A 22,531-nucleotide genomic window follows, 5' to 3' on the forward strand; every position below is an offset into this window, starting at 1 on the left:
GTCACCCGAACCAGCCTGAGCCCCGCACGGAGGGCGGCGAGGAACGGAGCGGGGCAGGCAGGGCGAAGCCCACAGGGGGCCGTGTCCGAAACGGCGGCGGGACAGCACCAAGCAGGATCAGCGCTCCCCGCAGCCGGGGCGGCAGCTCGGCGCGCACCGCGGGGAGGCCCGCCCGCCCCTCTCCGCCTCCCGGGGGCAGGGCCCGGGCCCCCCCTCCGCTGACGTCACGGTTGTCTAAAAAAACAGCCCGGCAGGCGTGCGGGGAGCGACAGGGCCGGCGGCACGGCACGGCTCGGCACGGCTCGGCAGGACGCGCCCCGCCGCCGATATGGTGTCCCCCGTCACCGTGGTGAGTGCGGACCGTGCGGCCGGCCGGCGGGCGGGCGGGCGGGCGGGCGGGCGGGGGAAGCGGGACCCGAGCACTCGCACGGCCGTCTGCCTCCGACCCCTCCCCCGCGGCTGCCCCCATACCCGCTGCCCGCAGAGCTGCTCCCCGCCGCGGCTGTGTTCTGGCGGCGCGGCTCCGGCGGCTTCTCACCTCTTCCTGCTGTTATTTTTGTAAACATCTGTACGGCAGATCTGCGTTGTGTGCGATGTATCTGCTCGGAGCGCTGATGTTTACGTCCTCCTGGGCTCGCCCACCTGCCCCGAGGCCTGGCTGCGTTCCTTGTGGCCGCTGCCCCGGGCTCCCATGGAGCCCCGTGCCCGCCGTGCCTTCTCCCCCTCCCGCCCGGACGTGCTCAGCTGGCGGCTCGGCCGGCGCTGCACGCGGATCCGGACGCTGCTTTGCCGTCTGCTCGGGTCTGCCCCGGGAGCAGCGGAGGTGAGGCGGGGATGGTGTCACCTGCCTGTCCCACGGGGAGTCAGTGAAGCTTAATTAGTGCCGTAACAGGCAGTGAGCAGCAGCTTGATGCTGTCCTTCGTGGAGGACGTGTGGTACCGAGTCCCGACCCCGCGGGTGGAGGGGATGCTGGAAGAAGACAAAGCGCTCAGTAGAACGGCAGAGAAGCTGTGCTGTCACACGCTGCTTTGCATGCTCCTGTTTCTAGAAAGCAAGGGATTTGGCTGAATGCAGCAACAGCAGCAGGTGCGGTAAGAAGAGCTGTCTGTCAGTAGAGTCGCCTGGCAGTGCTTTCCCCTCAGCACCAAACACCTATGTCGGTATCCCGTGTCCTTGTGTGACTGTCATCATCCTGATGTGAAAAGTTGTGGTTGCTGGCTGTCCAGATCCCCGCCACCCTTCCATGTTTTATCTCATAGATAGAAAGGTAGCGGTCCGGTTTTCCCCCTGTCTTTAACTCTCAGAGCCAAGGTTCAAAACTTTTAAATTCCTTTGCCAGTGCTGCACAACAGCTCGCATTGTCTGATTGCTCAGATGAATTTTCCCCCAGTCATTACCATGTACCTGGTAAGTTCATCAGCAGCTTAGGGATGACTTTTATCTTTAGAGACAGAGGGAAGTAGCCTGTAAATTACACTATTTTAAGGCCAAATGACTTATTTTTTCCTTGTGCTTTTCAGAAAGAACTGAAGAGGCCTGGTCTCTTAGTGCTGCTGTGCTAAATTCATCTAAGTAATGCTTTGGTTACAGTGAGTTGTGTACTTGTACTGCAGAAATGAAATCTTTCCCTGGGACAATGCTGGAATGGCTAAAATCTGGCAGTTCGTTTTGTGATTGAAAGGTGACAGTCCTTGGCTCTCAGGGCTGGTTAATCGGGGTGGTCTTGCAGCAAAGGGCAAGTGATTACCACATGAGTATGCACTGGGAAGGCTGTAATTAAAGAAGGCTTTACCTCTACCAGAAGGTAACTCAGGGTGGCACATGGAAACAGTCTTTTCTTTACTTGATCTTTTGTCATGTAACAACACATGCTTCTGCTCTGGCTTCATCTCTGACATACCGACCCTTTGCTTCACCAAAGGCAGCTAACGCAGGTGTGAGGCTGCAGATTGCTGGAGAGATGATGACACCAGGAGCTGTGACCGGAGCTGCAGCTGTTTATCACAGCTATAGATGTGGGAGGGCTTTGGCAGGCGCTGGTCTGATCCTCCAGAGAGATCGCAGCACAGAGCTGACATCCTTCAGTGTGTTAAGGAGCAGTGCTTTGCACACTGCCTTTGGTGCATTTTCACATAGCTCTTCTCCTGAAGGAGCTGCGGGATGGCTCTGGCGTTGGCTGTGCTGCAGCCTCAATGGGCAGGTTGGAACAGTGTTCTGTGCTGCCTGGGAGCATGGCATGGCCGCTGCACAGCTGCAAGTGGAGCTGCGTATGGGATGAGAAGGACTGAGCGTGGGCTGTAGAGCTGATGGACTTTCTTCAGCCAGTTGGGTGCTGAAGAGAACAGCAGTGGGCAGTCAGTCTGGCCACAGTGAGGTGCTATCCTTGGGGCCCAGGTCTTATCTGTGCTGCCCTGCCTTTTGCTGCATTGGTAGATCAGGTGTTTGGAGACAGTGTGACTATCTCTGCTGTTCCTGATAGGGGCACTGTCTAAGGGGCAGCACCCATGGCATAATCAAATTAGCCAGGTGAATTGATTTGTCTACAGCGTGTGTTCTCTCCCAGTGTTCTGCAGCATCAGCCTGAACAGGGAAGATACTAGAAGAACATAGCCAAAAGTGACATGGTTTTCTTTCCAGTTTTCAAAGCCTTTGTGCATAACTACAGCAGATGGCTTGGACTACTTAGGCACAACCTGATCTCCTGCATCACCCCCACTAAGACCCTCTTGCAAGAAACATGACGGTTTACTTAAAACACTGAGTTCCAGGTCTGCTGCACAGCCGATAGCTGGAAGAAATCATGCATGGAGGTATGAACCACAGAGAGGAGGCTGAGAGATACGGCGGGTAGGACTGCTTGTTAGTGCTGGCTGCCAGGTGTGCATCATGGCCCTGGGGGTTTGGCATGTCTGCAGCATTGTGCAGAGCTGTCATCTCTGTTGCTGCACAATGCAGGTATTCCAAGGGGGAAATGTGCCCACAAATACAGAAGTCTGTGGCTCAAACACCTTTTAAAGTATGGTGCCAGGTACTCAGCAGGGTAGTGTTTCAGGGTCCTGGTGGTGCTGGAGTCCAGAGAGGACAGAGTTGGGCTGTGGCAGTGAAAATATGCATATCTGCCGGTCCTGCTCCAGCTGGTGAACAGTGCTTGCTCTGGTTGGAAGTCACCTTGGAGGAAAACTTCTGCTTATTCTGCTAGGCAAGCAGGAGCATCCTGCTTAAAAATTGTTATGGCTGATATTCCTCTGATTAGAAGCTGCTTTTTTTTCTGCCTAAAATTGAGTGGGCTGAAAGCTTGAGGTTGGAGGGCAGTTTTAGCAAGCAGCACAATTGCATTATAGATATGTGAGGTTTAATTCTCTTCTTGTTCACTCATCACTGGTCCTATCTTAATAAAAGTTCTTCCTCAGGCTGCCTCATTAGTAATTTTTGTTCTAGATTTTTTTTCTCCTTAGTGGGTAAGCAGTTGTTAGCATTAAGCTGTGGGAGATTTCCTTGCCCTAAGGACCTCTCTCCAGCAGGTTCCATGACTACGCAGGGGTTGCAGATGCAGAGCAGGCGAGCCTGGAGATGTGCAGCTACTCCGGCACTTATGTGATGCTATGGGTTCAGAGAGACACTCCTTTCCCCTTAAATGAAGTTAGCTAAACTAAGCATAGGGCTTCACACATCACCTTGGAGAAATGGAATGGGACATATAAAGACATTAAGTGATGCTCTCATTCCTTTAACACGCTCTCTCCATACCTAGTTCTTACTTGGTCTAGCACAGCCCTGTTTGATTTTGCCCAGAAGCCATATATGAACAGTCCCCATCCCTTCCCTTTCATTCTCTGACATACTTGCATCTTTAGATGGAGACTGCTGGACTGGAGAAGAAGGCGTTGCTTTGGCTGCATCAAGCAAGTTGAGGCCTTGGTGCCTTCTCCTGCAAGGTGCCCTGCTGGGAACAGCCTTCATCACCCTTGGGTAGAAGCAGGGAGTCACTGTCTGGGAACAAGAAAGTCATTTACAAAAACTGGGCTAAGAAAAAGAGAGAAATATACGATATGAAAGTAACAAGTACAGGATATGGCTGGATATGGGGTGGATCCAGTTGAATATAGAAACCTGACATAAACCATGCTGCCTAAGGACTCTGCGTGCTATGCACAATTGCAGCACTAGAAGGTGTAAGCATAGTTTTAAAGGTTTGCTGTTAGAAGGTATGCTCCATGATCCTCAAACTGAAAAAAACCATATTCCACCTCAAACTATTTGAACCTTTTCTTCTGAAGCAGAGAATGTGTTAATTCTGCACAAAGGAATAAAGTATTAGCAGCCATCTAAGAACTAACTATAATGGTAGAGGGGTTTATTTTAATTGTTCTCTTTGCTTATACCCAGCATTGTTGCTTTCATTATAATTTTCCAGTTACTAAAATACATCATGAAGTGGAATTTTATTACACAGGAGGCTTGCAAACATGCACATTTACATACCACAGTGATGATTATGAAAATACGGTGCTTGTATAAAAACCAAGCCAATTTGAATGAGTTGTAGATGAGATCTCTCTGAACTCACTGAAATAAGGGGAGGGAGGCATCACCTCAGGTAAGCTTAGCAGGATCCTAGCAGCATTTCTGTCAGTCACTCCTTTCAGGAAGAGCCTTAAAGCTTTGGCTGGACAACCTGTGCTGATTTAGGCAAGTAAGTGTCCAGGTGTAGTACTGTACCATGATTTCTTTATTTTTTAAGGCTGAGCTTGGGCATTCTGGCACTGCCATTCTCATCCTTTGCTGTTGTAGTGAAAGCAGAGCTACAAAGTGCGGACTTGTCTCATGCTTTTCCCAGTCCCTCTGTGGCTGCATTAAGCAGCTAGAGCTGATGCCTGCTGCAGGCGGTGCTGTAGATTAGAGGCTTCATTAACTCGAGTGTATCGCTCGAGTCGCACGCGGCTGTTGTTCCAAGTGTGCTTTGTGTATTAAGGTTATGGGTCTGGTTCAGAAGCCTGTACTTATACATAATTCCTCTTAATGGACAGAGATGGATTTCTGTCATTCTCTTTTCAAGTATCTCCATCCAGAACACACCCAGTGTAACGGAAGAGCCAAAGTTATCTTTCTCTGTGGGTGGCTATGTAATACTGAGGAACCAATAACTCCAGTGAAATGAGGCTCTGAGGAAAAAATTGGCATCTGGCACCATGTGGAAACTTTTGAGCTATGAGAAGATGATCAGTTCTGTAATTCCCTTCCCCTGCGGAGGCTGATGTGGATATTATATTAGCACTTCGTTTTTTCACTGCCCTTCATATCACACAAATGACCAGTAGATTTGTGATTACGATGGAGATTTTGCTTACTGCAGCGTGCCCAAAATGAAGGAGACGGTTACTGTGTCTTGTGCCCTTCCTATATTCATTGCTTATACCACTATCATCTAAATAGCATTTGAGCTAATGGGCCAATGGCAGGTTTTTGTATGACAAACGTGTCAGTGTGGAGCTTCCCTCCAAGTAATGCTGAATGTGAGTGGGAATCCAGGTAACAAGGAGCAGAAAGCTGAGTCTAGGAGAGGACTGCATGCCCCCAGAGCTGAGAGGTGGTGGGTGGGCTGTGCGGGAGCCTTCCTGCCTGGCATGATTTATGGATCCATGCCAAGCATACTGCTGTGGGATGGATTTCAGACATCTGCAGAGAGCTCAGGGCTTATGCTGCAGACTGATCCACCCTTGCACAGGATGCAGTTGCTCTCTGGGTAAGTGGAACTTGTGTTGCTTGTATTGGTTTTAAACTTGCAGGTGCTAATCTGCCTGCAAACGAGGGTGGTGGCTGTTTTGGTTCACCTAGTGGTGAGCTAATGAAAACACCTGGTTTTTGCCAGCAGGCTACACTTTTTCCCAAAAGTTAGCTTATTTAAGTTAAGTTATTGCAGCACATGTACTTTTAAGAGCGAGGAAATTAGGTAAGCCATGTTACTGAAATAGCCTTCAGACTTTTTGTTGGGCTTTTGTTTATTGCCCCTCATCAGATAACATCTTGGAGACCAACATGGCACCAGTTAGTATCAGGCATTGAATTTACGATTCTGTATCAAAATAAGTCCATTTACATTAGCAGCAAGTAGTCTCTGATTGTGTTACTGCTTCAGATTGAGGGTAGGTTTGAAGCTAAGCCAGCTGCACATTTTTCAGCACGTGCTAGACACATGGGGCAGATCCTCAGCCTTATGAGTCACTGTGTCTGCTATGGTTTCAGCAGAAGTGGGCTTGTGCTGGCTGAGAGCCTGAACCCACAGCTCCTGTCTTCTGGTTTTGTTGTGGCCTTAGTCAGAGCTGGCTTGTGTTCTGCTGCAAGAGACTAAGCCTGTTGCATGGCTTTTCCTTGCAACCCTGATATAAAAGGAGTGTGACCACACTTATTTAACTGATGCTTCTGAAGTTTTCCAGGTTATTTATTGGCTCATGCAAGCATGGAACTCCTCCTTCAGTGTAAAGGGCATTACCCTGGTATGCAAGTGCATGGTAATTTGTGAGCATGGTCTGCATTTGTATATGTTTTGCAAGTGAAACCCTTAATACATTAGTGTGAATCCTGGGAGTGTGTGGGTTAGTGATAGTGTAGGTTGGTGCTTGCATCTGCAACCCTGGCTGCCCCTTCCTGTTGAAACTGGGCAGGAAAGTCCAATTAATCTTCGTGTAATCTGTATCTGATACTGGCTTGTCCAGGTCACGTCTTGGCATGAGAACAGATATTGGAATTAAAATCTGTGACCCCACTGTCATACTTTGACCTTACATCCTCCATTCTCTTAAAACGTATTGGTCCGGTTACAAAACAGGAGGGCTACCAGCTTTTAATCAGGTAACAGGGTGGCAACTCTCTAAATATACTGTTGTTTTCCCTTCTAATTTTAACAACGTTTCACAAGCGTTCAGCCCTCAGGACATGTTACACACGTGGAGCATTTCATTCAGTTTTGCACTAGGCACAAGACAGGCTGAGCTATCTCTCCTGGATTTCTCAGCACAGCACTGCTGTATTCGCCAGATTTCTGCCTGGGAAACACCCCCAGGATGTCCCTGCCCGTGGCAAGGGGGGTTGAAACTAGGTGATCGTTGTGGTCCTTTTCAACCTAGGCCATTCTATGATTAGATGACTTGTGGATAATACACAGAAGAAATATCTGGATTTTAGTGAGAAGCCAAATAACTGCCCTGCCCCATCCTGAGGGCTGCCCAGTGAGCTGGCTGTGTGCTGAAGCTCCGTGTAGCTTCATGGCCATGCATCAAGGTCCCAGCAGTGCTGGGGATGCAGCCCCACCTGACCTCATGTACCCAGGAAGGGTGTGTGCCCCTGCAGTGACAGCACTGCAGCTCCGATGGGCGAGGAGAAAAGACAGATCCATTATGGCTCGGCTTTTGAAGTGTCTGCAAGGGTTTCTTTTGTGAGCGTGGCAGTGAAGGAAACGCTTAGAGGGGCTTGCTTTCTGTTGCACAAAAGGGAAGATCTGGAATTCCAGGAGGGAAAAGCAAGCCTTGCTCTGAGATAAGATGCTGGCAGGCAAATGCCTTTTTTTTTTGTTTTGTTTTGTTTTCATTTCTGAGAGCCAATGGGCTGCCCTGAAAGCATGGGTCTGTGACAGCTCTCTTGGCCCCTGCAGAGACATCTGAACTGACTGGTGATTCTGTTGGTCACTGGCGGTGGTACATTGCTGACTGCACTCCAAAAGCAATCTCCAGAACTGCTGACAGCTGTAGGATGGCTACAGATGGGAGTCAATCATTTCTACTTCTGATTAAACAAAGTTTGTTAAAATAGCCCTGCTTGTGATCCTGTGCCAGCCCAGCAGACAGAACAGATGATGCTTGGTAACGGAGAAAAGCAAAACTAACCCAAATAAAACAAGTCCTAACAAAAACGTGTGTATCTGAGCCAAGCTTTAAGTTCAGGGTGAAGTGTGTTTGTCTATATTTTCATCTTATGAGTTGGCATCTGCTAAAGAGAGGCTTCAGCATCTTGAGGGCTCCTTGGAGCAGACACCCCTGTGACTATGTGGTCTGGCTGTTGTAGTGATTCCATTCTCCTGGTGCACTGTGCGGCACAGGCAATGCCCTAACACAGTGAGGAGGATTTCCTTGGCCCTGGAACCATCTGCCCCTGCTGTAGGCTGCTATGGGACTGTTCCCTGTGTAAATCTTCCTGTAGGAGTTTGTTGAAAGCGAGATTCCATTTTCCTTTTTGAGGCTTTCCTCCTCACTATTTTGCAAGTGTCTGCAGATGCTTTTTCTAAGGTGTAGGTGTGACAGCACAGGGCTACAATATCCGAGAGCTCCTGGTTCACATTTGGTGCTGAGCCAAACTGACCTTGAAAGCAGTCTGGTGAACATGGCCAGTGCAACTGCTCAGCATCCAGCATCTTTTAATTTCTTCATTAAAGAATTGAAGACAAGGTGGAGCTGCTGTTGTCCTTGTATTGCATGCACGTGGGCATTGCTGTTTCTGTGTGAGTGGCAGTTGGGTGTATCCTGCCCTGCCTTGGGAAGGGGCAGGAGAGAAGGCTGCCTGCCAGCTCTTCCTGGCCCTGTGGGTCCCCCCTCCCTGGCAGCTAGATAAGGACTCATGGTTGTAGCCCTTTTCCTGTCCTCTGGAAAACACCATAAAGCTTGTCTAGAACTCCTCATCTCTTTTACCTTCTCAAGCCATTTATTTGAATATCCTTCATAGGTTATGTGCCTTGTGCAGTCTTCTATAGCCTACTCCCATCACAACACAGCCAAAGTAAAGCATTGGATAGAGCAAACTTGAGCAGTGCCCTGTGCTAGGGACAGACAGCAGCCTAAAGCGAAGAAATCCTACCTGGAGAGCGCTCATTGGGAAAGAGACATCGAGAGCTATGCTTGCAGTCTCACATGCCAGCACTCCTGGGACATGGTGAGCCTTGCTCACATGCTTGCCAGCCGGCTTGATGCAAAACATCCTGTGCTGCATGCTGGTGTGCTGCCATGCAGCTGGGTGGCCCTGCAGTGCCCCCGCTGTACTGCTGCCCGCAGGCACTGACCTGCAGTCTGCCCTGAGAGGCTGATGCTGGAAGCAAATGTTGCCCCACTGCCGGGCAGAGGTGCTGGCAAACTGCTGGGGGACCAGACTGCTGCTCCACATTGGCTCCCTTCTCACTGCACTGGGGGGAAAAAGCGTTGTATGGAAGGTTTTATTCTCAATACCAACAGGTTTCCATTCCTGGGTTAATCTGGTGATTAGGCTGAATTTTGATGTGACTGCAAGTCAGGCAGGATCTTGGCTTGGAAATGAAACTTTTTATTGCAGTTCTCATTTCTGCATGCAGCTGCGTGTGGGGCAGCTCAGCCCCACAGAGGTGCCCTTTTTAGATGCCAGTTTGATTAATCCTCACCCGCTGCCTGCTATCCTGTGTCTCTCACCAAAGGGCGACTCTTCCAGTGCCAAGAACTTGTGCAGTAATATATCTGAATTCACCACCCAAGGACTGTGAGGGCCTGTGCCAAAATTTTAATTGTATTTTTATGGCAAGTAGCCACAGCTTGTTCTTTGAAAAAAAAAAAAAAAAAAAAGGAAAGAAAGATAAAGAAGAGAGGGTACTTCTAGCTCTCAATTGTGCAGCCAAGTTGTGGCTGGAGCTTCCTTTGCTTAAGGTGGGGTGCGATGCAGTTGAGCCATGGGGATGAGGATGGTACAGGCTGCTGGAGTGCAGGAAGGTATGAGACAAGCCAGAATATCAGCTCTGCTTTGCAGGAGAGGCTGAAGAGACTGCTTTTTCCCTGGGTGGAGTGGCTGCCTTGGTCCCACTGCCCCTGCTGCAAATGGCTGAGCTGGGAGGACTATCCCTTTGGGGCAGGAAGCTTTCAGGCCGACCCCTGCTAGCTACTTCTGGCTTGTGCTGAACAGAGCATCTCCTGTCAGACAAAACCTGTTTTTTTGACTACTTGCAAACTGGTCTGGCTGGACAGCCAAGCACAAGAAGAGTGTGACTGCACCACCCTGTCAGAGAAACAGAGGCCCTAAGTGCTGAGGGGCAGCCGCAATAAAATGCTGCAGGGCCTGGCCAGGGCATGGCGTGAGCCCAGTGGAGCCAAACAGTCCATTATCCGCACATACAAACCTCCCAAAGGTGAATTACAGACCACCTTCTCCTGGGGGATTTATTAGGCATTATATAAGTCTTGTCTCCACCTGAGGGGAGAAGGGTTTATCAATCACTTTGAATTTCCTGCAGCACAGTGAGTTTGTTTAGGAGCCATCTGCATGGGATGCTTGACTCATGGCACATCCAACAGAAACGTAAGCCCTCTTATTAATACTTGGCTTGCACAAGTATGTTGCACTAACACAATACTTCAGGCAGGTTGATTGGCTGGTTTAGTAACTCTGTCACTCTGTAAACAAACACTTTTTCTTGGAATTTCATTCAGGAGTAGCTTGGGACATGTACAAGCCAACTCCTTCCCTGATGAAAGGCAAGTGACTCCCCAGGAGCTGATTTGCGCCTGTGGGAGAGCAGAGTTGGAGGGAGAGCACTGTGCTCTCACCTACCTGGGGCCATCCCAGCCAGCCTTAATGTTTCAGCAATCCGTGGAATACGAAGTGCTGGCTGGCTGGCCCTTTTTAATCTCAACCTTCTCTTCTCGTACCTCTGCGATCCATGCAGGAGGGATGCAGAGCTGAGCATCCCAAGTGGCTTCCAGCCTTTGCTCTGTGGCCCAGTGAGGGCCCTGACGTTTGCCTTGGAAAGGGATGATGTAAATGGTGCCAATACCCAGCAGCTCAGACTTCCTATTGCACATACATCTGACCCCCTGCATTAAAAAAATCTCTCATTTATAATGGTTTCAGCATGCACCTATGCAGAAGGTTTGATGTTGCACCATCTGAGAAAGGATGGAAGTGCAGCAAGGCCAGGAGGTTGGTGACTCTTCCTGAGTTTGTGGCCAGGAGCTGCTCAGCACTGCTGTGTTTGTTCTTAGTTTAGCAAAAGCTGATGAGTAGTGAAAATTGGGGAAAACTGGCTTGTTAACATGTGGGCTTCTCACCTTAGAGTCTACTCATTTTGATTACACATAAGATAGTTTTTTTTTGTATGCATAGCCTGATGGAGAATCATGTTGATTCCCAGTTGATCTGCAGAGGACAAGTCTGTTGCATGTCCTAATTGTGGTCCATCTCCAGGCTGAAGCAGGTCTGAAGTGGTCCACTCCTCCATGGCTTGAACAGCAGAGGATTTTCAGTGCCTTGTAAAGAGCCATATTTGCTAGGTAATGAGAAAAACAAGCAGTGGCATCATGATACATGGCAAGAAAGCCACACAAATACTTACTGGTGCACAACTTGGGTGGGAGCTATTGTCACAGTAAGGCAGAACCAAGGTAGGATCCACAGTGAATGATGCCAAAAGCCAGGAGAAAGAGCTCAGCCACTGATACACGAAACTATACTCAAGCAGCCAAGGCTGATGGGAGGAATGGGTGGAGGACAGCAGCCGAGCTTTTTTTGGCCAGCGTGCACAGTTGTGCTCAAGTGTTGCTCAGTGGAATAGCTGGGCTTTTATTTTTAAAACATTTCTTGTGGAAAACAGCATTTTACAACCTGATGGGTGTGAACCGTAGCCCCATAGCAAGCTGGCACACAGCTGTTGTGCAGATGAGGTTGCATGCTCATTTTCTGTGTGGGCTGATTTAGGGGAATTGTGAAAAGAAAAACAGTCCTTGATATCCCATGCTGCTTCCCGGGGTCATTAGCAGCCTCTGGGCTCTTGGCTAGTCATCAATAACTAATTTGAGGATATAGCTTAAGGGCTGTTGTATGAAGCTTTTGGTTATTTCTGCATGCTAGGTCCAGCATATATTTTGTGCATTGGGTACCTTTTCCAGGTCTTCACTGCCCTGCATTACTTCTCCTCCTGTAGCTGTGTTTCCTCCTGGGCAAGCCTAACCTCTCAAGAAGTCTTACACCAATACCAAACCACAGCGTGGTTGGAGTACTTGTGTGATAGCATCATCTGTCACTGCTGAACAACAACAACAACAAGGAAATGAGCAATATTCCAAGCTGGAGCAGAACAAGAGCAGACAAAACAAAAAGGAATACTGTACACCTACGAATCCCTAGCAGGGAGGGGGTATCCAAGCTATGAGCCTCCAAGGAGCTCTGTGTGTCAGTACCAGGTTCTGTTTAAAGATCATGGGTGTACATCTCTTGGTGAGAGGCAGGACACAACTTCCCCATGGTCTCTCTAAGCTCTGGAGGGTTTCACTGGCTCTGTCTGAATGCAGATAATTTAATAAATATGCATATTTCCATTGGAATTCCACAAATACAGACATAGTGTCTTTACAGCAACTTGAACTATTTTTTTAAAGACTCTAAATGACTTGGTAAACATAGGAGATGAAAAAATGCCCTGAATTATGCTCAGTTTAAAATTCTGAGCTTGCAAACGTTTTGTAATATGTTCAAGATGTTTTCTGTACTGTGTGTCAGCTAGAGTGAATGAGCAGGGGAAAAAGAAAAGAAATAAGAATAAAATTCAATAGGCATTTTAGTAAAATGGCAAAACCCAGCTTAAAGCCATAAAAAAGTCATACATTAGCAAAGATCTTGTCACCTGCAGCAAATCCTTCATTTTCCAATGCTATGGCACAGCAACATCTCAAGTTCTGTCTTTGAGACACAAGTGCAAAGGAGATGGTTGGTTTGCTGCAATTTACCCATTCAGCCAAGCAGTATTTCCTTCCCTAAGGTACAGGCAAGTTCAGTCATGGATTATGTGTTTGGCTTTCCTCAAGCCACAGCCTCCACTCATGTTGGTACACCGTGTCCCAATACCAGCCATGACTTGTCCTCTGGATGGCAAGTTGTCCCACCTTCTCTACCTAGGTCCTAGCCACCTGTCCAAACAGAGGGAAATCCCCCAGCCTCATCCTTCTGTTGCTTTAGCCTTTCTTGCAATGTTTCTCCCAAACATATCTGATGCCACACCATCCCAGCAGGATGGGTGCCTGGATCTCAGCTCCATGGGAACCTCTGTCTCTGTGAAGTGTCCTTCATGCAGCTCTCCTTTTGGTCAGAGCCAGCATAGGAGCTCAGCTGAGCACAGAGTGATAGGCAAGGGCATGTTCTGAAATAACTCATTTGAAGTATATTTGTAGAAAAGGTGCAAGGGAATAAAGAGTTAATGATGAGATGCCTTCTAGGTCTATGAGGTTTTTCTTATGTGAGGACTCTAACTCCTAAATTCCAGAGTTACGGGCAAGAAACTGAGACTGGAATCTCACCCCTTATGCCTGAAGAATTACTCAGTTGTTCCTAGGGTGGAAATAATGCAAACACTTATTTTAAAATAATGCTGGTTGGGCTTGGAAAATTCAAATTCAGATAGTAGAAAAAGATAATTTCAAGGTTACGAAGCAAACATAGCCTTTCTGCACAACTGCAGATCTCACGTTCAGTAAGGCAAGGTTCCTGGGGAAAATGACAAATGTAATTAAAACCTGTCTCATCATGTGTGCACACAGGGGAGGGTAAGCTTGATTGTAATGGTAACTGCTCAAACTGCAGGTGTTTTTATTTTAAGATGGGGTATTAAATGAAACTTCCTGCGTTTATTAACCCAAATATTCTCCTGTATGCTTCTAAGGTGCTGCTGTGATTTGCAAACAAGGCTGAACTTGAACGACACTTTTCAGCACAGACTTCTGTCTTCACAGATAAAAGATATTACTTACCTTAGCTGAGACTGCTACAGGGACCTGCAGCACTGTGGATGCTGCAAATCGTTTCTGTCTTTGGAAGCAGTTAGTTGTCCATCCTGAAGGTCTCAGGCTCGTTATGGTGTAGTGGAAATCCTTCATGGCTGGCAGGACAGAGGTGGGGATCCTGCCGGAGTGCTACCATCTCTGCAATTGTGAGAGAGAGAATGTGAGCAACTATGTGTTTAACAAGAGAGTTTTACAGACGGGGAGAGGACAGAGCTGGAGCCAGGCAGCAGCTTTGGAGGTGGCGGAGGACAATGTGATGCATCACTTCAAAAGAGGAGGAGGAAGTGTGGCTCCACTCCCCCCCATGTAACTCGCTAGTTCCTAGTGCAGCCAGTGCTGTGGGACTATGTGGGATTTTGTGACTTTTATTTCTACTCCAGTTATTGCTGCCACAGTTCTTCCAAGAAATCCAGACAAGGGGAGGTGAATGGTGACTAATTTAGACAACATAAGTGGAGGACTCACGATGTAATACAAGAAACTTAGCGGCTTTCTGATGTCCTTTTGTGTGTGAATTGTGTAGCCCGGTTGTTTAATGGAGCGTTTAAAAATTGTGTTGGCAATAGCCTATGAATAATGTATGCAGGAACAATGAAATACCTTACTGTGAAGAAACTGCTGATATGCTGTGGAACTTTCCATTGGGTGTGAGAATGATTTTGAAAGCTCTGTCTTCTTGGGATGCCCTTTATTTATAGTCTTGCTATACGTCTAAAGGGAGATTGCACTCCCTTTTAGATACCATATGTAAAGATGCCCTCCACTGCTTCTGCCTGTCTTCCAATTTCACTCTATTCCCTTTGCTTATGGCTGTAAAACCTCCTGAATTTTGATGACTATATGCTTTATTAACTGAGCACTGTCAGCGTGGAGATATTTGCTCCATAGCCTCCAGGCATTCCAGGTGTCTGCACCAAAACATGCTACGCTGAATGAAGACGAGTATTGTTTTTTTTGTCACAGCAAGGATGTTCCACAGTACGGGAAGCAGAAGTAGGGCCGAGTGATTTGGGAAAAAAAAATAGACCAGCAATTCTTTTTCACGTTTCTGGAGCATGGGATCCTTGCTTGAAATAAGGAACTGCAGCATTGCACACATGGATGTTCAGTTTTCAATGGACTTTTGCAGTGTGAACTCGGCTCTGATCCCTCCAAATTTTTCCCCAAGTCCTCTTTCACTGTGTAAAGCCTTCACATCTTTTGGCCATGAGTAGTGGGAAGCTGCTGTGATACTAAGTGGCTAAATCTTGCTTCACTAAGGAAATGAGAAGATTGAGTGTGCTTGAAGAGGTTCTCTGGAGTTTGCACTGCTTTAGTTGCAGACTTCCCTGGACATAGCTATCAACACTGTGGGTGCACCAGACAGTCACTGTCTCTTCTTTTGCTCCTTGCTTTAACCATTAGCCACAGGAGAAAATAAAATAGTAGCTTTGTTTCTCACCTGAGGTTGTCCACATCTGCACTGAAATGCAGAAGTGCCACAGGAGGGACTCTGAACACAATATTTATCTTATAGCTGTTCTGAATGGTCCCAGACGAGTGTATGGTAAGAGCATGCCCAGCCTGCAGACTGTATAGCTCTCTATCCCATCTCTGCTGTGGCTTTGCTGTGAGTAGCCCAGTGCTCATGCTGCATTTTTCTGTCTGTACTTATGCAACAGACCCTTGAGTCAAAGCATTTCCTGCAATATGGACAGTGTATTATTAGTGTAATGCTTGGACAAAGCAACATGTGATTGATGCTGTTATATTAGTCAGCTAAGGAAGTGATATCCTCACCTTGGAGGTTTGATGTGGTGGGTTTTGAAGTCACATGGTGATAGCAAGCTCCAGGCATGAGCCTACAGGGCAGGAGAGAGAATGGATTAGAAGAGAGTTTGTATCCTCAAGGTGATCTGCAGCTAGCTAAACAAGAGGGAATACATTAGTGCTTTTATTTGGCTTGCTTGCTGCTGTGGTACTCCTGAGGAGTGCAGGATATTCTCAGCTACAGGAAAAGCTATGTATAAAAGGGGTTAGTCTAAACACAAGAGAGGTACAAAGACCACTAATAGGGTTTGACTAAATGTTTTAAATAGGATTGATAAAAAGTATCTAAAATTCCCTCCATCTCCTTTCTGGCAGCCAAGAAGTGTTTTCAGAAGAGGTTTACAAAGATCTAGGTTGAAGATGACAATTAAGTTCAAGCAGCCTTTTTCTGGGGTAGAAATGCTGCTAGCTGACTAAGAAAGAAAAGCTTTCAGAGCAGAGGAGACGGTTGCAGGTCAGTCTATTGATGCTTCTGATGGTTCTGTTGATTTCTCTTTTTTCAATGTTTGTTTCTGTAGGTGAAGAGTGAAGGCCCCAAACTTGTGCCCTTCTTTAAAGCAACTTGTGTCTATTTTGTCCTCTGGCTGCCAACTTCCAGCCCTTCCTGGTTCAGTGCCCTCATCAAATGTTTGCCCATCTTCTGCCTGTGGGTTTTCCTTCTGGCTCATGGAATTAATTTTTTAGTGGCACATCGGAGCGCCAGCCGCATCCTAGCAGGACTGATATTCTCAGCAGTGGGAGATGCCTTCCTCATCTGGCAGGAGCAGGGCTACTTCATTCATGGTGAGTACGGTGTGAGTCCTGAAGGGTTACCACAGTGCCCAGCTGTTAGTCTGTTTATTTAATAGTGAGTTCCTTGCCACACGTTTTGTTTGCTCATGTACAGCTTAAATGCCTCGTAGTGTGAGACAGTCATCCCTAGAGTAAGATCCATTGCAGTTAGAGGAGTCATATCATGGATGAGACTCCTGAGCTTCTCTTGAGGTGTCCTGAAGTCAGAGAGGTCATTAAGACAGGTTTGGTTCCTTGGCACGTGTTTGCAGTGTCTCATCTGGCTGGAGCTGGGAAAGTGGAATGGGCAGAATGTCCCGGGAAGAGGAGGAGACTCACAGCACTCAGCATCTCCCATGAAGCTGCAGGAAGTATCTACCTCCTGTCTCTCTGCGGGGAGATCTGTCGGTCCTCCTCCGCAAGGATGCAGAAGTAAGACACACGATGCCAAGGCCCTCAGTGGACAGAAGGTAGAGAGGATCCTTAAGTTGCAGAAGACAAGCCCACAGCCAGGGGGAAGTGTTTAAATGGATGTCAGAGAGCAAATCATTAGAAATCTTGTCCTATTTTCAGGTTCATGAGCATGAATCATGCAGCCTGTTGTAAAAACATGGGAGCTGGTTTTGCAAGACATGTAAATTATGGGGAATCAAGGGCAAACCCTACCATGACACCCTGTCATCTCTACAGAAAGATCTACATGTCTCAGAGCAAAACAAACTTATTTTATTTCACTGTTTTGCAAACTAGAAGATAATGGCTTAGATTAATGATCTAAAGCCACATTGAGTCTGCCTGCAGCAACACTTGACATGGCCTTAGACTGTCATAAGAAATCAGCAGCATTTAAGTCCTTCACTTCACTGCATCAGTGGTGTTTGTGAAGTCAACTTCACTAGCAGAGGGATCTCATTTAACACCCACCATTAGCTAGCTGCTGACTGTCCCACTGGAAAACGTGATGAGATGGGGGAACTTTTCTGTCTTCTATGAACGTCAAAGGCTTATTTTTTACTCCTTGTATGAAGTCAGTATTTAGTTCTATTCTGGAATTCCCACAAGCTCTGCTTTCTTTATGAGAGGAAAGTATGTGAAATGCTAGATATGAAAAGCCAAACGCTTTGAATCTGGTTTTAATCCTGCTTCCCAAGGGTTTATCCAAATCTTATTAAAACTTCCTGTAAAAACTCTAAAGATTTTGGTGGGGTGTAGATTAGGCCCTGGGGACTGGATCTGTTTGGCTGAACTGTGGGCATGTTGCTGAGAAGCTCCAACTATCTCTGGGTTGCCATCCGCACTGTGCTGAGTGTTGGCGTTCCCACTGACAGGCCTCCTCTTAACAGGAATGCACGGCTCGGCATAAGTTACCCTTGCCCAGCTGCCCATGCTTCTGTTTTGCCTCCTGTCATTGCTTCTTGAGCTGTGGCTTGGAAAACATTCAAGACCTGATTCTCACCGTGACCGTTTCTGTACATGGGCTGTGCATAAGTTCCCCATTCCCACGTAGTTGGGATATCTCTGAGTCTTCTTTGATTTAATGATAGAGGAAGGCTAACCTGTCACAGCAATTCAGTATTGAGTTCAAGTGTTTTAATCTGCAAATCAGTTGGAATTTTTACCCAATTTGTGGGTTTTGACTGATTTTTCTTCTTGACTTAATGAGAATGCTTGCTTAGCTCTCTTGGAGCATTTTAAGAACCTCAGCCTGGATCTCTGGCTTTCTCTTGTCTGCCTCAGTCTGTACTAATATGAGCTACTGCCTTCTGTAGTGAAGTGTTAACACTTGCATTTCAGCTGTCAGCAAATAAAGTGCACCACCCCACTTATCCTTTCCTGCAGAACGTATTTTCTCCTAAACACAGCAAGCTGCTGTTGTTGACAACTGACAACATTCAAACTTTTGACATCAACCCTTGTGGGAATTTCAAATTTCAGGGGTATAAAAGGAATTGCTAGAGAATAATGTACTTTCTCTTCAATTTCTATGGCTTTCAGGCAGAAAAAAAGGTTGAGATCTGAGTTGAGTTGAATAGCTTTTGAGACAATGAGTTTATAAAAAGACATTTGTTCATTATTTTACAGGGAGGTGAGAGCCTGGGAACCTACTCCTGGTGCACTTCACTTTTCATTTTTGCTGTTTCAGTCTACAAATAGCAAGCTATTTTCTGACTGGTGTCTTCCTGCATGTGGAAGATACTTCACAGTGTTAACACCCATGTCCTTTGATAATGGGAGCACAGAAACAATTATGCATTCAGTAGAGAAGATGGAGGCTAACAGAAAGGACTCATTGCCAGCCTGAGCAGAAACTCCAGGGCAGGGGAAGTGGGAAGGAAACCTGGGCTCTGTGATTCCATCTAACTGGCCCAGAATAAGGCAGAGAGCGGAAGGAAGCAGATGATAGATAGAAAAGGCTGATCTGCCTGGTGAGACTGGAGGGCTGAGCCAAAGGCTGAGAAATGCAAGCAAATTGCACCCTGCTCCGTGCACATCTCTGACAGGTTTCCCTGGTTCTTGGCTTTATTTATGAGCGCTGAATGAGCAAACCTCAGAGCTGACTCTCTTGTGACCTCACCATATATCACAGAACTCCTCCTGCCTTTCTGGGCTTCTGCTTGGCTGCTGTATCTTGTCCTCCTCTGCCTTGCTGCTGGCTGCCTACATGAAGGACAACTCATTCTTCAGTTCCCCATTCCAGCACTTTCTACACAATGCCACTGAAGGAGAAATCACTCCTCATAGCTAGGACAAAGTAACCTTCCCCTCCTGAGCACTCCATGGCTCTAACCTTTCCTGCATTACAAACATTTCTCATCCTAAATCCCTCCTCTCTCAGTGCTGCACTCATGAAACCTCTGAAATATCAACTTTTTGTTGCCCTTCTTTGCAATTCCTTCTCCTTCCCACTCTCCATTTCCTCCCCTTGCAGACTAAATCCCCACTAGCCCCCTCCCTCCTGTGTGTTCCCCTCTCATGCCATGATGGCTGAGTGGATGTTGATCCCAAAGGCTGGGAGATGCTTCTCCTTTTATCTGCCTCAGAAAGTACTGGGATGAGGAGATGTCTGCCAGCAGCGGGATTTAGCAGTTCCCCTTTGTACCACAGCACTGGGCTTTGAAATGCAAACAGGTGTCCTGCTGCAGGTCTTAGCTTCCCAGATCATTTTCTCCATTCTGTACATTAAAGCTGCATGAAAACATTCAGGCACTGTAATTAACCCTGCCCAGGAAAAGTAGAACAGCCTTTAGCTGCAACGAACATGGGTTTGGGGCCTACTATGTGCAAGTAGTAGCCAACAACATGGCTACTACCAAAACATGGTGACATTTTTTGTCAAATGGGTTAGTGGCAAGTGATTAACACAAGGGTGGTACCTTCCATGTGGGTTTTCTCAGGTGTGTTGCACTTCAAAGGGAAGCCAGCATTTTATTTTCACTGATTGATTCCAGCTAAGGTTCATATGAATCTTGCAAATAGCCTCAACACTGTTGGCAGATCTTATTGGTGTAGTCCCTGAAATGTCAGCTGCTTAGGTTTCTCCTAGCTATGAGCAGAAATGGAGTAAAAGCCAGATGCAGTCCCTGAGTTCTTTTGGGTTTGGGGCTAACTATGGTTAGATTTTCTATCTAGATTGAGAAGAATCACTATCTTATCACATTTTGTTCTGACATGGCTCTGATTCCAACGTTCCTGTTCCATTTGACCTAGGAGTGAAATGGTTCAGATGATAGATAATTAGAGGAGATTATCTTTGCTCTGCCTTGCCCTCACCTTTCTGTCCAAAGCAGTAAAGGAATCATCTGAGAAACAGGCTTTGTTCTTTCTGCAGCAGCTTGGGCTTACCTGGCCTCTTGGCAAAAAGTTGTGCATCACAACAGAGTCGTTCTCAGCTGCAGCTGTAGAAGTACTGAGACTCTTTCTTAGGGCAGGAACCTGGTGCTAAAGTCGATCTGTGCAAACTTTTTTATATTAAAATGGTCCCAAGTGCTCAGTGGGGTGTCTGATTAAATCAAATGAGGGTTGTAACACAACAAGGACATCTATACCTGGAGTAGCTTCTGTATATTTCAAATCCAATGTATCCATGTTTTCTTTTGCTACTGACTGCAGTCACTGTCAATGCCTCTTTCCAGGTCTGCTGATGTTCGCCATCACACACATCCTGTACTCCTCAGCCTTTGGCATGAAGCCTTTGGACCTGAAAGCCGGCTTGATGATGGGCCTCATTTCCAGCTCCTGTTATGCCTTCCTGTACTCCTACCTCTCGGGCCCATTCACCTACCTGGTAGCTGTCTACATCGCCTTGATTGGCTTCATGGGCTGGCGAGCGGTCGCTGGCATGCAGCTGTGCAATGACCTCTGGACGTGGACCAAGCTCTCGGCCTGCATTGGAGCAATGCTTTTCATGGTGTCAGATCTGACCATCGCAGTTAACAAGTTCTGCTTTCCCGTACCCTACTCGCGTGTTATCATCATGGCTACTTACTATGCAGCTCAAATGCTTATTGCACTGTCAGCTGTAGAGAGCAGAGATGAAGAGGACTTCAAAAAGAGGAGCTAGGTGGAGTGCCGACAGTCTGTGAACAGTATGGGTTATATCTCAGGTGCTGTAGCTGCATTCACCCCTGAGAGAGATCTCCATTTCTCTAGGCATATTGGTGATGTTGATTTTGCTTCTTTGAAGCATTACCCTTAGGGCTTTATTTTCAATGGCTTTCTCTGAATATAGCTTACTTCAGTGTGGAGTCCATGTCAGAAGGCTTAAGATTGTTCCTGCAGTAGCTGCTCATCCAGTTTTTCCACCTTGGAAGTGCTGTACTACTGCACTTTATTTGTTAGTCTTGAAACTGATGCTGAATGTCTGGGAATAGGAGGTGCAATGGACAAGTTTGGCCACACACTGTGCTAGGAGGCTTGCTTTCAATTGTAGGCAGACATGCACAGACTCTGCTAAAGCCATAGGTAAAAATGAGTTTAACCAGTGTTTAAGTTAGCCTGTTCTTGTGCATTACAAATTCAATACACAAACTGGAGCTATTTGAGCCTCTGCTGAAAGGAAGCCTGTAGCTATAGTAAAAACATCACATTCAGATGAGAGCTGAGCTTTGGAGTCAACAGCAGCATGTTGGGCAGCCCCTAGCAGAACCTGAATGAGAGCCAAACACCGAGCAGAGAGCCCAGCATGAGGTACACAGAGATGAAGTGCTTGTATGCCTCGATAGCTGCTGATCAAAGCTCTAGAGCAAGTCTATGGACAGCTGCCAGCATTGCCACGTGCAGCAGAAATTGTAGCTTGGTGGGCTTTTAGGGTCATCCAGGTAGACAAACCAGTGCATTCTCCTCTGCTACATTTGTACAATCACACAGTGTCAGCAGCCATCAGTGACAGCATGGGCACACAAGGATCTTTGGTTTCTGTAGCAGGAGTTGGAGGGTGTATGTTACTAACGTGTGTCCTATTTGTCTGTGGAACAGCAGATAGGAATCTAGCATTTACAGCTTTCTTTCTCAGTATTCTAACAAATAACATTCCATATACTCATGAAACTTTCCTGTCCTGCTGCTTGCAGCGCCTTTTCTGAACGTGTGAGCATTTCCCATGTCTGAACTGGTTAGTCGGGGCCCTGATTTTGACTGTAGATCGTTGTCATGTTTTGCCAGCTGGTGGCAGACGTTCAGCTTTGCAGCACTTGTGTTTGGAGACCCCTTTTTTAGCAGAGCATCCTGAAAAGCACAGTTCTCTGTGTTCAAAGTGCCTGCTGCTTCCTTCTTGAACTCACAGCAGGAAAGCGGGAAAGCCTGTTTAATTCTGACCCAAATTCTTTTCTTGGTTTTTCTGCCCATCTGCTGAAGCAAGATTACTTCTGACTTCACTCTCTTAAAAAGATGAGAAAGACGTTGCCCTGTTTTGTTGTTTTTTTTTTTTTTTCCTAAATACGACTGATTTTATTTTCTCCTCTTATTTAGGACATCTGACAGCAAGCTACATTTCCATTTGAATCTCTCTCCAACCTGCTCTTTCCCTCTGACCATTCTAAGGTTGTTACTATGGGTGGAGATGTTCTCCTAGTTGTTTTAAAGACACAACAAGCTCATTCAGCTGCAAAGGAAGTTTCTAAGGGTTCCTGCACATCTTCAACCTGTGGCCAAAAAGGGATGACCCAAATCCATGCAG

General features: G+C 46.9%; 2 protein-coding genes across 10 annotated transcripts in view; one reads left to right on the forward strand and one right to left on the reverse strand.

The window, feature by feature from the left end:
• PTPN5 (protein tyrosine phosphatase non-receptor type 5) overlaps positions 1-22,531 on the reverse strand; it is a 159,924-nt gene that overhangs the window by 21,952 nt on the left and 115,441 nt on the right. For 8 of the 9 annotated variants that reach the window (XR_006168107.1, XR_006168102.1, XR_006168108.1 and 5 more), the window contains 4 exons: positions 15,556-15,617; positions 15,218-15,458; positions 13,744-13,914; positions 3,844-3,991 (listed from right to left, as the gene is read on the reverse strand). The gene's annotated coding sequence lies outside the window, so the exon portion shown is untranslated. Of the gene's footprint in view, positions 1-2,640; positions 3,170-3,843; positions 3,992-13,743; positions 13,915-15,217; positions 15,459-15,555; positions 15,618-22,531 lie in introns of those variants that run through there. The other variant, XR_006168104.1, reaches the window with a different exon arrangement.
• Positions 276-22,285, forward strand: TMEM86A (transmembrane protein 86A). Its single transcript, XM_042814336.1, has 3 exons — positions 276-349; positions 16,104-16,368; positions 20,490-22,285. Exons 1-3 carry the CDS (start codon positions 329-331, stop codon positions 20,915-20,917), a joined length of 714 nt encoding a protein of 237 aa, XP_042670270.1. The 5' UTR covers positions 276-328; the 3' UTR covers positions 20,918-22,285.

The sequence above is a fragment of the Centrocercus urophasianus genome, unplaced genomic scaffold (assembly GCF_019232065.1).
Source record: "Centrocercus urophasianus isolate 14NV4802_14NV808 unplaced genomic scaffold, USGS_Curo_1.0 seq_14, whole genome shotgun sequence".
In the NCBI taxonomy this organism is placed as follows: domain Eukaryota; kingdom Metazoa; phylum Chordata; class Aves; order Galliformes; family Phasianidae; genus Centrocercus; species Centrocercus urophasianus.

Coding starts and splice junctions, on each gene's coding strand:
- TMEM86A (XM_042814336.1), top strand. CDS start 329: ATGGTGTCCCCCGTCACCGTG. Junction 350..16,103: donor TGGTGTCCCCCGTCACCGTG/GTGAGTGCGGAC, acceptor TTGTTTCTGTAG/GTGAAGAGTGAAGGCCCCAA. Junction 16,369..20,489: donor GCAGGGCTACTTCATTCATG/GTGAGTACGGTG, acceptor GCCTCTTTCCAG/GTCTGCTGATGTTCGCCATC.